This window comes from Struthio camelus, chromosome 12 (assembly GCF_040807025.1).
Source record: "Struthio camelus isolate bStrCam1 chromosome 12, bStrCam1.hap1, whole genome shotgun sequence".
NCBI lineage: Eukaryota > Metazoa > Chordata > Aves > Struthioniformes > Struthionidae > Struthio > Struthio camelus.
Genome location: NC_090953.1, coordinates 24414992 through 24428825, shown reverse-complemented (window position 1 = coordinate 24428825; position 13834 = coordinate 24414992). Strand labels below are relative to the sequence as shown.

At 39.9% G+C, this 13834-nt stretch overlaps 1 protein-coding gene across 17 annotated transcripts in view; it reads left to right on the top strand.

Annotated features, from left to right (window-relative positions):
- Nucleotides 1-13834, top strand: part of NEO1 (neogenin 1) — a 220724-nt gene that overhangs the window by 176322 nt on the left and 30568 nt on the right. For 10 of the 17 annotated variants that reach the window (XM_068958974.1, XM_068958980.1, XM_068958970.1 and 7 more), the window contains exons 12-17: nucleotides 3185-3234; nucleotides 4139-4283; nucleotides 5314-5424; nucleotides 9062-9256; nucleotides 9697-9792; nucleotides 10966-11189. In XM_068958974.1, the coding sequence (XP_068815075.1) occupies nucleotides 3185-3234; nucleotides 4139-4283; nucleotides 5314-5424; nucleotides 9062-9256; nucleotides 9697-9792; nucleotides 10966-11189 (821 nt within the window). The remainder of the gene's footprint in view (nucleotides 1-3184; nucleotides 3235-4138; nucleotides 4284-5313; nucleotides 5425-9061; nucleotides 9257-9696; nucleotides 9793-10965; nucleotides 11190-13834) is intronic. The other 7 variants (XM_068958976.1, XM_068958979.1, XM_068958981.1 and 4 more) reach the window with 1 other exon arrangement.

The following is a 13834-nucleotide window of genomic DNA, read 5'->3' as shown; positions in this document are numbered from 1 at the left end:
TGTGAATGGAACAACAATGTCCTTAATTTCAACAGCTGTAGTATATTTCATGGGTTATTGTCTCCACAAAACAGTGGACAGAAACAAAATTATATTGAACCAACAACTCCAAAATATTTTCTAGCCTCTATAGTATTTTTACATATAAGCAGACTTTTATCTTTGGAGTATTTTTATTTTGATTGACTGCAGTTGTATGGGAAAGTGTGTATTTTTGTTTGGACTCCAGCACAGATATTATTAAGTCAGTTGTATAGAATACTGAAAGCAGGAAGTGGTGACAGCATTTTCTGTAAGCTGAATGAAAGGGTAATGTGAGCAAATATGCATATATGAACAATTGCAGAATGACCGGAGTTAACATTAATATAAAAGTTGAAATATAGATAAGAACAGTCAGACCAAAAATCAGCCTAGCCTGGAATCCTGTCTCCGTGAGTGACCGAAACCAGATGTAACGAGAAGCAGGATGCTTTTAAAAACAGAGGTGGAGGGTAACAAAATTGCATTAAAGATGCAAGTCTGTAATTCCTATTTGACTGGCTTTTTTGGCTCATTCTGATCGCTGCGGTGACTTTTTGGGGGAAGAGTGGTCTTACTCCTCCGTGACAGTCATCTGCTTAGAGGCCTGATTTTGTGTGTGGAGTTAGGACCTTTGTTTCCATCTGTATAACTTTACCTTGAGTTTCATCTGCCCCTTTAACATCCGAGCGCTAAATCTCCTGAGGTCTTTCTGCAGTTCTTTGCAGTCAGATCTTGTCGGTACTATCCAGCGAAGCTTGTCACCTCACTGTTCATTCCCTTTTCATCACTTCATGATGTGTTGAATAAGGGTCTCAGCACATTTCACTGTGAAACTCCACCCATCATTTCCCACCACATACGCTCCCTATCTTCTCTTTCCTTTCTTTTAACGGTTATTTATTCAGGCGAGAACTTGCCTCCTATCCCATAGTTGCTTAAGGTCTTGAAAGAACTCCTCCAAAGGCAGGTCCCTGAGGACTTCTCTTCAGAAAAATGACATTGTCTCGTGGCAAACATGTCATATTTGTCCATGTATTTATGGTATTTATGAATGCCATGCTTTATTATAGCTGCAGTTTATTTGTCCAATATGGGTGTCTGGCTTACTACCTGAGGTTTCTAGTGTTTTCACCCACAGAACTCCTTTCAAAAATTGGCATCTCCCAATCCTTGGGTATCAGGATACCTTTAAGTGAGAGGTTATACCCTACCGTTAGTACTGCAGCTGTTTCATTCCCAGTTCCCTTAGAACTCTTGGGTGAATAGCAGCAAATCCGGGCAACGTGCTCGTCGCCATTATGTCTGACTCTTCCATAATCGCTTCTATTGACATTTCCGTTTGAGAGCTCCTGTAAATCCCTTATAAGGGATGTCACGGAAACCTCTTCTCTTCCTTCCAGTCGGTTCAAATGCAAAAAGGTTAGTTTGGATGGCCCTTTCTTCTTCTTCTGTCCTACCCTGATCATCTGCTAACTCTGCATATTCTCTGAAGGGTTTCCTGTTCCTTATTTGTTGAAGAAAAATGTATTACCGGTTTAGATGTCACTTGCAAGTTGTTCCTTAAATTCTTTTTGGCCTGAGTTACGTTTCTGCATTTAACCTGTCAGAATTTATTTTCTGCATACGATAGGCCTTCAGCTTTCTGAAGGATGTCGTGTTGCTTCTAACAGTCTTATGACCCTGCTGCTTAATCTTGCTGTTCTGCTTCTACAATTTCTCAAATCTTTTTGGATGAATTTCCATCTTGTGTTTTCTTAATTGTAGTGTCTATAGGCAATTTCCATGCCTCCTGCAAAGATTTTGTTTTTAGCTGCTCCTTTTAGTGTCTTTTTAACAAACTCCCCCATTTTTATGTAGGTTGTTGCTCTTAATCTACGTACATTATGGTGGTTTGTTGCAGAAGAGCTCTTCATTTTGAACCAGGGGCTTATGTGCTGCTCATTGCCAAGCATTGCTTCTCTTCTTATGGTCTTCTTGATCTTTAGGCAGTAATCATTTATCATAATTAGAAGCGTAATCTCTGCATTGCACCCTGATGAAGGCCGTTTCCCTTACTGTCGTGTCCTTACAGTCTCTCTGAACGCCATCAGCATGTCATGGTCCTTCTGATTGTATAGCTGCTCTGTAAACATGCAAACATATGCTCTATCTTTGCTATCTAAGCATGGAATATCCACCCATAAGAAATCCCTTCTATTTGTGTTCTTGCTTTTTAAAGGTTGTAGCACTTAATCCTTACCTGTGGTGATCGCAGACTCGGATCGGCTGGCAAGAGAGAAGGAAAAATACATTCTCGTAATCTCTTCACTTCTATTGTGTGATAGTGGGAGAGGAATATTTAACCAGTCCCTGGTGTACGTTTCAGTTATCACAGGGCTGCTTTCAATTCATGCATTCAAGAAGGGCTTCTTAGGTATTGGTCCGACTGGTGAGAGTCATTCGGAGAACGGAATATGGTGGCCAGAACAATCTCCAGCCCTGTTGTGCTGCTTCCTTGGGCTTTTGTTTTTGCTAGAGCCCCACCTTCTTGTCAGGGAACTCCCTGTCTATGCCTTGGAGATAAAATTTGGTGAGTCTTTTCACCACTGCAGTGCTGCAGCAAGGGTTTCCTGGGTCTCAGGTTCTCTCTTAAATAGCCTTTCTGTCTAATGGACTTTTAATGTCCTGACGAGCAAGCTGCTACTGCTAACTACAGAATTAACAGATAGCGGAGATTTAAGAGCAAGAACTGTCATGATATAAAAAGCATGACTAGAATCTTAAATGTGGATTCCCAGAATCAAGGATCTAAATGAAAGTCTTGAATTTGAAAAGTACTGACCATGATCTCTCTTGCTAGAGTTAATGAGAAGTGTGATGCTTCGTATCTTTAAGTAGGGGACTTTTTTTATTTAGGTACCTGTGGTAAGAAGGAGCCTGAATAAAACGTAAATTCATTCTTTGTGATGAAAATAGGTCAACCTCCTCAGCTGACCAGTCGTAAAATGTATGTCGTAAAATACTCCTGGTAGAATTTTGTGTTTACTGTATACAGTGTCTTAAACCAGAATGACTTGTGCTTTCACAGTGGAATGATATCAGAGAGTAGTTGTATGTGGAAATAGAGTATTTGATATAGTAGATGGAAATTTTTGAGTTGTAATTCCTTTAATGTTTCTAGTCCCCAGCGCCCCACCACAGAATCTAACCCTGGAGGTTCGGAATTCCAAGGTAAGATGCGGAGAATTTGCTGTTCCTCATGGCTAAATGAAGGGTTGATGGGTCTTAGATCAGCCAATATTGAGGGCTGCTCCAGGCCTTTTTTCTGCCATGCTGCTTTCCAGTTATTTGTATATGAGTTACCCACCAGGAGAATATCTGAATGTGGGGCTTGAAATGTCAGAAGCTCTGTTGTGGGTTGTGCATCACTGAATGCAGGGAAGACAGCCACGGTGCACCACAGTTCAGCATGGAGGCTAATTATGAAAGAAAGCAAGGTTTAATCAGGCACAAAAGCCTGAAGCACCAGAGCATGAATATGTTCCTGTTGATTAACTACTGTTTGCAGTATGTGTGCATACATATGCATGTTTAGAGTGTCCTGGGCCACTTTAAAAGAGAAAATGACGTACTTAGTCATTAAGACTTTAGTGATTATGATTGGAGATTTAAAAAAACACTTGTTCCAAACCCTCTTCCAAACCTCTGCTTTTATTAATTATGATTAAAGAAAAACCCAAACCAAAAAAGAGTCAAAAAACTCTTCACGCACACAAACTACAGCTCGGATAACGTGTACCCCTTAAAGAAGGTACTGATTCTTAAAGATGGGTCCTTACGTAAACCATATCTTAAGGCAACACAATGAAAATGAAATGGGAAGCCAAGAGGCTGTTTGTGAAATGAAATCAGAAGGTCTAATGGGGTTGAAGCGCTTTGAGACGAACTTTTACTGGCATGTCTGTGGCCTGTTTTTTTACTTTTTACAGGTAGCCTACATTTTACATACATGAAAATGCAGTGTTTTCTATAGGCAGGCTTGACTATCTTGCATTTCATGAAGTACTAGCACTAGAGCAGTTTCTGTGGCTGTGTGGGAAGCAATGACTTTGCGATTACCTTCTACCTTCCCCAGAGCATCATGCTACAGTGGCAGCCTCCGCCTCTAGGAACACACAGCGGACAAATCACTGGCTACAAAATTCGCTACCGTAAAGTGTCCCGTAAGAGCGATGTAACGGAGAGCATTGGTGGGACACAGCTGTTTCAGCTAATTGAAGGTGAGCTAATATTTGCAAGCATTTGTTATCAGAATGCCTTTTCAGTTGCTTTCAGTGGGCTGAGGCTCAGAGACGTGTTTATCTAGGGTACTTACCTTGGAAGAAGAAACAAAAGCGTTTAAAATGAGTGGTTGTAAGTTTTGAGGTAGGCTGGCTAGTGGAAACTGAAGTCTAGTGGCCTGTTTCCCAGCCCTAATTTTGCTATTACTTTGCAAAGTGGATTGGAGAAATCCTTTAAAAATCTTTACTACATAAGCAACTATCCTGTTTCTGTGCAGTAGAAATAAACAGGACATGAGAACGTGTTCATTTTTTCTTTTTAATCTCTGTAAATGAGCAGTTGGCCAAAAGAGAAGTTGTTGTACCTCATTAGAAAGTGAATATACACTTTTTAAGAAGGTGGTTTGTTCTCAGAACCGGCAGCCCTGTGACTCAGTAAATTTCAGTTTTCTCACCGAGTAGGGGTTTGCTTTGTACCTGTAACGAGAAGATGTTTTTGCCAGCAACAAAAGCCTGTTTTAAAAGTTCTACGTATCAAATTTTTGAGTGCGTTTTCATTTTGCTTTGGTTCTTGCTTGTATGCTCTTGTGTACCATAAACTAACTGCTTACACATTTTGGTCGCTCATCTATACTATACACCTATGCTTAGTTACAGGCGTGAGTGGTTCTGAACTTAAAACTAATTAATAGCCTGAAGAGTAAAGTCTGACTGCTGAGGCTGGAAACGGTACCTCATGGTGTCTGCCGGCGACCTACCGGGAGGCTCTGCGTAGTGTCACAGCCCTGGGCGTCTCCGGGCACAGTTTAGCTGTTGCACCCTAATTGGTGTCAGCTTCCTTGACGGAGTTGCACTGAGGGTCGTGCTGATTTCCCTTCCTGACCTCAGGTTATGCTCAGATTTGGGGTGAAAGGACATTACTATCAGATTATACTTGCAGTGGAAATAAGTATTTTAATTAGGAGTCGGGATTCCTGTACTCACAGCTGGAATTCCTGGTTTGATGTCCTGGCTCCTCTTTGTCTGTCAGGTCTCGAACGAGGCACAGAATACAGCTTCCGCGTAGCTGCCTTGACTGTTAACGGCACTGGACCGGCTACTGACTGGGTATCGGCAGAAACGTTTGAGAGTGATCTAGATGGTAAGGTCATAAGTGAGAGCGTGTTTGTCACGCTAAAGACATCAAAATTCATGGGCAGGGTACAGTAAAGTCTGATTGCCCTCTTAAAGATAAGCATGACTTTGCTCAATTACTTTTGCTGTATTCTAATTGTACAATGTGTTTTATTTATGTTTAAGTGAAGTTAATGTCTATTTTAACATAAAATTCTTGCTAAGTCAATAGAATGGCTTTAAATTAAGTCCTGCTTCTTTATTTTTTAGTGCTGCATGCTAGCACTATGTTTTTCCTGGTAAGAAATACCAATTATGAATGATAACATCAGTGACTGAATATTTATATAACAATATATAATAAGATTTATATAATAATAATGGCTCTTTTTTATATTGTAATAAAATTCATCTTGTTAATCATGCAGGTGTTTGCATGCTACAAAATGGAGGTAGGAGGATTGTTTCCCTCGAGGGAAGTAAAATAATGGTTGTGTTTGTGTAGCACCTACAGTATGCTAATGTGTAACCATTGAAGTATACCTCAAAGAGTTTAGACTAGTGATTTGACGTTCAAAGATATGATGCAGTGATAAACTAGACATAGTTCTGTTGACCACAGCGTGGATTATGAGTGCCTGCGTTGTGGTTGTAATCTGCGTTGAATGTAAGAGAGATGCCGCAGTAGGAAAGAAACAGTGGAAAGTGTGGCAGATGCCCGTGTATACTTGCAGTCTTACCACTATATTTCATTAATACCACGCTCTGTTAAAATATTTTTCCTGTATTTTTTTTTCTTTCTTATGTTGTCCTTCTGAAGGAAAGAATAAAGAGGCAAGAGGGCATTTGACCGACAGTCGTTGTTGTTTTGCCGCTTTAGAAAATAGGAGACAGATTATATTTTCAATGCTAGTAGACCAGTGTAGACCCTACCCTCTTCTATCAAAAATTAAGTCTTCACCAAAGCCATAGGTTCATGATGCATGGTGTACAGAACCTTGTTAACATCTTGTTTTTCCAATGTAGAAGTTAACAATAAAGGTAGAAAATGTTCTGTGAAAAAATTTGACTTTTGATAGTTGGTCAAATGGCAACCTGCCTCTTACAGAAGAATGCAAGTAAGGAAATTTGTGGGCTTCCTGCAGAATCTTGTCTAAAAGCAATTTGAAATTGAGGAAGAAGAGTACCACTTTTAAAAGTATCACTGTATTATATTGTGGCAGGCAGATCTCTCTGGATCTGCCTACCTGTGTATGGTGGTTCTGGGTAGACTGTACCTATTTCAGAAAGCCATTTGATCAGTTTTGTTGCACCCACGTTACCGTACACTTAGCTTTTTGCAGGCCAGTCCCCCTTTGCTGTGTTAGAGTAGCTTGAAGGTCTCGTTCTAGCTTAGTTAGTGCGCGAGAGATGCCACTAATGTCTTTCAGGTCCATGTGATTTGAGATTCAGTTATGCTGGTAGCTGGGAGACAGAATTATAAAAGAGCTTCAATACTTGCTCAGTGCTGTTGGAAGATTGCTTAAATAGCCAGCTGATTAAACTCCTTGAGAGCCGATGTTTCGATCTTTGCGTTATGCAAAGTTGATGCTCAACTTAATATATGCCCTCTTATTTCTTATTTTCCTTTGCTTAACTATCCACAAAAAACAATTTAACAGTAGAGTTCAGTTTTGTAAGCTATTGAAAGTTTACTTTTTAAAGCTGAAATTGCTTGCATCTGTGAGTCTGTCTTTCTCTAACTGGATATGACACAATCTTGTAGCTTTGAAAGACCGCTGGTTCCCCCAGCTGAAGCAGAATTCTGTAAACGGTACTTAAGGTACTGAAAATGTACTCGCCTTTTGAGTTAGAGTTAACAATTCTTTGTCAGAGGATAGCCTCAGGATTAAATTTCAGCAGGGAGGGAGGAAGGAGAAAAAAAGAACCCTTTCATGCTGTGTTGGTTTTGTAATTTTAGTCATTTCCAAATTGGAATATTACTGTTGTTCCAGGAAATCTAACTTTCTTTGTACATATGCGTGCCCTTTACAACGTACAATTTAATGAAAATTCCCAATTAAGACAATGTAATATGGTAGTCATAGCGTTATGTATACATGTGTGAGATGCTTGTGTGTGTGCATACTGGAAAGGAGATTTATATTTTTCGCTTTTCTTTCTTTGAAAGGCCATATGGATAATTTTAATACCATGCAATGTATTTACAGCTAATCTTTAATTACTTGGGTTCAGTATACATGTAAGACCTGATTACTATTTATTCTGTGGCTGCTTTTTGAATTTAAATAGAATATAATTCACTTTATAGAGTCCTCAGTGTAAATGGGAGTTAGACCATTACAATTTTGTGTTAGTTTCTAATTGTGTAGAGCTGGTACAAGTCCTGCCATAAATGCTGAAGTTGTTAAACAGTTGCCCAGCGTTTATCCCCAAGACACTGACTTTTGTGCAGTTAAAAACTTATAACTCTTATATTGCAATTCTGTAGCTTTTCTTTATTTAACAGTTGTGAACTTTAAGCGATCAGCTGTGTCAGCTGGAGACCATAAGCTCTTTGGGCTAGTAAGCCAATGGCATTGTTATGATCCAAATAATATTGCTGTGGTGGTTTATTAAATGTTTTTTGATGAATGCAACATGTTTCTTTAAAAGGCAATCCCTGCAGGAAGCAGAACTTTCTGAACTGATTTTATTTTACAATGGGGAGCTCAACTTAGTATTATATAGAATATTTAATATCTGCCGACATAAGGCATGTACTAGTGGTCTGACAGAGCTACTTACTCGATTTTCAAGAGGTTAAACATAGGTATGGACATCAGTACGTACAGCCGTTCTTTTGGATTGCTTTTAAGTTCTAATTAGCAGTGGGAAAAAAATCCTTTTATTAAAAATATTAGGGGATTGCAGTTACATACTATGGAAGTCCTTCTGTTATTAAGGATTCACTTTCCACCTAGCTATTGGATTGTGATGAGGTTCGTGTTGCTTTTTGCGGGGGGAGGCTATGGATCCTATGGGTATTTTTTGATCTCGTGGTATGGCCATGTAGTCTCTGCATATGTTCTGTGAACTATTTAAGAGAGATTCAAGGGTTTAAAGAGTGACAAGTAAGGTGGGATCTACACAACAAACCCTTGTAGTAAATGCAATATCCAGTTTCTTGGTAATTGTTAGAGCTTTGGAATATTTTATTTAATCCTGTAGTGAGCTCAGAAACCTTTCTTTCATCATCAGTGTGTTTTCAAGGTAATTGTTTTAGTGCCTACAAGCAAGTAATATGCTTTGTGAATGGGAGGGAAGTGATAAATTTAAAGCAAACTTGAAAAATTACAAATGGGAAGGAACAGGCACAAAACTCAAAAATCAAAGAAGTCCGCCTTGAAGCAGATCTGATACTTTTCTTCATTATGACTGCCCTTTCTTTTAAAACTAGTATCTATCGAAGTATATTATTATACAAAACTGTGTTAATTTTCTTCTGCTTATTAGAGTGCTTTACTTTCTCTTGTACAACGAAGATCTCTCCTTTGAAGTATTCTCATTTTAATACAAACACAAAGTAAAAGTGCTACATTTGACCTCAGTGGCTTATAAGACTCCTTCATGTAATTACCTTTATTTAAGAGAAATCCTTTAAATTCATCATTTTTCTTTAATAGAAACTCGTGTTCCTGAAGTGCCAAGTTCCTTGCATGTCCGCCCACTTGTCACCAGTATTGTAGTAAGCTGGACTCCGCCTGAAAACCAGAACATTGTGGTAAGAGGCTATGCTATAGGGTATGGCATTGGCAGTCCCCACGCACAGACCATCAAGGTGGACTACAAACAGAGATATTACACCATTGAGAACTTAGGTAAGGAAAATGAATTAACATCAACACCTGGATTTTATCTTTCATCTATGTTACTGCTTTCTAGTTATGGTATTATAAATAAATGCAACTACAATCATGTCTTCTAAGAGGATCTTTTTCATAGTGAAGATACTATACTGAGACTGCAAACTGTTGTTCAATTTAAAATAAACTCACTTTTCTGTTGATAGAGGAATGCTTAGGGAAAGGGAGGAAAAAAACCCCCAGACTCCTAAATTCACTGATCTTGACGCTTAGTGCGTTTTGATTTGATGCTTTCACTTGGGTTCACTTTCAGCTGACATACCTAAAATAACTAGAGTAGACCTGAAGTAGGAGCATCTCTGCACGTGGCTTCATTTAGCGTGAATGAAGCAGCGAAAAGGCAGGAGCAAAAAAGAGTTTGCACTAAAAATACATCTGAATTTTTCTTCCTTCAGACCCAAGCTCCCACTACGTCATAACTCTGAAAGCATTTAACAACGTCGGTGAAGGAATCCCTCTCTACGAGAGTGCAGTGACTCGGCCTCATTCAGGTAAAGGCGAGGGGTTGCTTTCACGTTTTGCGCAGCTGAAAATCGTTAACATGCAACCGGCACAGCAGCTGAAAATGTGATGATGTGTAATGTAAGAGTGTTGTTTTTCAGTGTCATCAAGTACTCTCCATTTATTTAACTGATTGGCCTTACTGTTTCGGTGCTTACCTTGCATGGTTCCTCCGTTTATCAAACCACCTAAAATTGATTTTATGATTAAATTACAAAATTTACCCTTCAGCAACTCCCAGATGTCCTTATTCAAAAAGTTACTCTAATTTTAGCACAAATTGTGCCAGTTCTAAAGGCATTGAACTTGTTTTTGTTTTTGTTTCGTTTTTTTTTTTAAATACCAGTATAGATTTTGTCTTTCACACTGAGACTTTGAATTATTATGCTGGTATTTTCTTGTCTTATTCTCAGTCTGCAGTCACTACATTAAACGTTTCATCTTGTAATAAAAAAATTGATGTTATCTTAGTCTTTAAGCAGAGAAATTCATTCACAAGCGAGCTACTGCTCTTCGCTGGCTCCTTGTGCTACCTGCTACACTGGTGACATTATTTAGTACTTCAGAGATGGTTGTTCGGATTTTAACACTTCTAAATGTCTTAATCTTCTGAAGACCAGGAATTCTGGCAGGTTCCTAGAGGACACTGGAATTCCAGTTTCTTCAGTTGCTGCAAATCCGTAGGATACATGGAACTTGATTGTCATTAACATTCTTTAAAAGATGATGAGAGTTCCCCATAATTTGTTATGAAGTAGTATTTGCCCATCTAGAATAAGTCCATCTCTTCTTCCTCGTTACTCTTTTCTGGAAAAGGAATCAGTGGACATTTTGGGGCAAATGAAGTCAAAGTTAAAATCACTGCATTATGCTGGAAGTATGTTGGGGTTCTTATGACTGAACACGAGTATGATTAGGTGGCCAACTTTATAGCATATGTATATCACCATTGCCTTAAGAAAGGGAACACAGTGCAAGAGTGATTTTATTAGCCAGTCTTGTGTCACCTATTAACTCTGACTTTTCTCTCTTTTTCTCCATTTCTCACCTTTCATTTCATTGTATTACCCTGCATTTCCCCTTTTTTGTTTTTGTTTACATTAAAATGCCACCTTCTCCCTTTTTAATTATAATACACTACTTTTTACCCATCAATTCCCTAGACACTTCCGAAGTTGATTTGTTTGTTATTAATGCTCCATACACTCCAGTGCCAGATCCATCTCCCATGATGCCACCGGTGGGAGTTCAGGCTTCCATTCTGAGTCATGACACCATCAGGATCACTTGGGCAGACAACTCTCTGCCAAAGAACCAGAAGATCACAGATGCTCGCTACTACACAGTTCGCTGGAAAACCAATATTCCCGCAAATACAAAGTACAAGGTATTGGAGTTTCAACAACGTTAACACAGCTGGAGTACTTGAATGAGAGGTTTAATGTTCAAATCAGGGTGAAGTGGAAGTTGAGAGTGAAGACAGTTGCTTAGAGCGCAGTGTAAGCTTGTGTCCAGTTGTATTTGAGATGACAGGACTGTGTTGACATCAGTAGTGTTCAGTGAAATAATCGCTTCAAAGGTACCTGTAGATTTGGTGAAAGTAGATGTTTTTGTGGTCTCTCTTGTGTGTGTGCGCGAGAGCGGCTGAGACGGGGTGTTGTGTAGGAGCGAATGGAAGAGCTGACTCGAGGAAGCAGGGAAGGGAAAACGCTTCCAGGATTGCTTTCCGCTGTGGGACTGTGGACACAGTGGCTGATTTCAGCCTTGCTGTTTTACCTTACCATGATCTCTTTGTATGACAGATGTGGCCTTCCCTGGAGAGAAGCCAGTAGCATGTTAATGTGGTCTGTGTTACCAGTGGCTTCTCTCCAGTTAGCAGAGGAATCTGCATTTGTGGGGTGAGTCACACACACCCTCTAACTGGAAACTATTTACTCGGATGGTTTTAGGTTGTTTTCTGTTTTACAAGCTTTTCTGGTCATACCAGGTTGATGGTGAAACTTTCCTTTAGGAAGTGAATGGGTGCAAAATACATAACAATACCTTTATGATATCCTTGGCTTCCCAGGTCTTCATCCGCTGTTTTGATTTGGAGGCTAGATTTGGGGTTAGGTTTTTTCATTTGGATTTTTTTTGGTTGGGTTGAATTATTTTACAGTTAATGGTTACCTGGAGACCTCAAAAATGCTGACTGTAAATTTCACATTTGAAATGAGCCTCAAAGGAAATGGTTGTTAAAATACCCAGCTAGTGGAGCTCCCTTTATGATCTTACAGAGCAATCTTGTTACAAACCAGATTTTTTTTTTTTTTTTTGGAAACAGAAAGATGTAGGTATGTTCTTCCTCTAAAGGCAAGTTATTTATGAACCCACGTTCCCGAATCATGTGCAGAGGATGTCTCAGGAGTGATTTATGTAACGCTGCAACTTCATTAGCTAAGAGCTTAAGAAAAACACCCTCAGTGGTAAATGAAATGCTCCCGCAGTTCTCGGCACTGGTGGCCAGTGGTCAACAAGTTTTACTGTGGACCAAAAATAATATGTAATGATGGAATACGGTTCAGAATTACTCATTGTAAAAAACATTTGTCTGAAAGGGCCTAAGTATGAAAACATTTGCTTTAATATCCGTTTTAACCTGTGATGTTTGGAGAACTCTCGTCCTGCCTGTCAGTCTGTGTTTCAGTCACGAACTCTGTACTGCTCTGTTGAACAATAGCAATTGCTAATTTTAAGAAGGGCAGACCTCTTTTCAACGGTGCTGTTCAATAAGCTGTGGTATCTCAGTCAAGTAAAGCCAGCAGCGTTATTAAGTATGGGCTAGTATATTGTCTGTCGTGTCCCTCTCTAGCAGCTTTGCTCCTTAGCGCACGTTTCGAGGCTGTTCGCCCAGCGGCGTCAGACCAGCACACCGAAATTCTCTCTTCACGGCCCTTCCCTGGTGCCCAGAGCTGCGTCTGTTCAGCGGGGTGTTGTTTCATCCATCGCCGTCTTCAGTAAACTGGGTGTTGATACAGTTGGCTCAACATTTTCTACCTTTGGACCCACTTCCTATGCTGACGTTTGTAAAAGATTTGGTTAAAGAAAAAGCCACGTGCTTCAAATACAGGTTCAGAGAGTATACCTTAAGGAGCCTTGTTTTTTCAGGTTTATATACAAGATGTGTCAGTCCAGAGTGTATAAACACAGGAACAGATGTGATGCAGTTCCTGAAGCTAAAATAGTCCACTGTGCTTTGGACCGTGTAGTTTCACTAATGTGGATCAGAAAGCATTTTTCAAAGAGCCTTTATTGGTGGAGCAGAGTTTTCCTGCTCGCAGGCTACCTGTAGTTTATTAGCTGTGCTCTCGAGCAGAAGCTAAACCATTAAATCTGGATTTAGACTTAGGAAAGAAAACAAAGAAAGAAAACAAATTTTACACGGTGCTGTTTATGAAGTTTAATTCTATTAGGTGAACAGGGTGTAGTATCATGGGATATGCTGCAAACTTAAAACCAGTAAGTGGTGCAAATAATGGAGGAGGCAGAGAAGTCGAGCGCTCCGGTTAGGCTTGCAGGTGTGACGTTCGTGATGACGTGCAGTGAAACGGAAAGATACCACATTTCATAGTAACAGATGATGTTATGACTCCAACCTGTAAAAAGGATTCATGCGGCCATGTATGACTGAAGCTGGGAGCTAAACAGGACCACAGACAGGACTGAATGCTTAAATGGTGTTAGGAATTTCCATAGCTATTCTGGAGAAGAAACAAAGCTGTTTCAGGGGTAAGTCAGCTCGTGATGTAAGATGCTAGGAAAGGGTTTCTCCTATGGACCGGCAATCCTATAGTTGTCCAGGCCCGAGTTCTTCGCAGCTTCCACTGGCGCATCTGTTATTTCCTAACGTCCCTGAGCTGGACTGCAAAGAGCCTGGCAAAATATTGCTTGGCACTCTGAGAGCTGGTGGAAAGCTCTTCTGGGCGCACGGTTTCGCGTTACTGCTAGGGAGGTTGCGTTTGATCTAGTTTTGTCGCAGAGTTTTGCATCAAC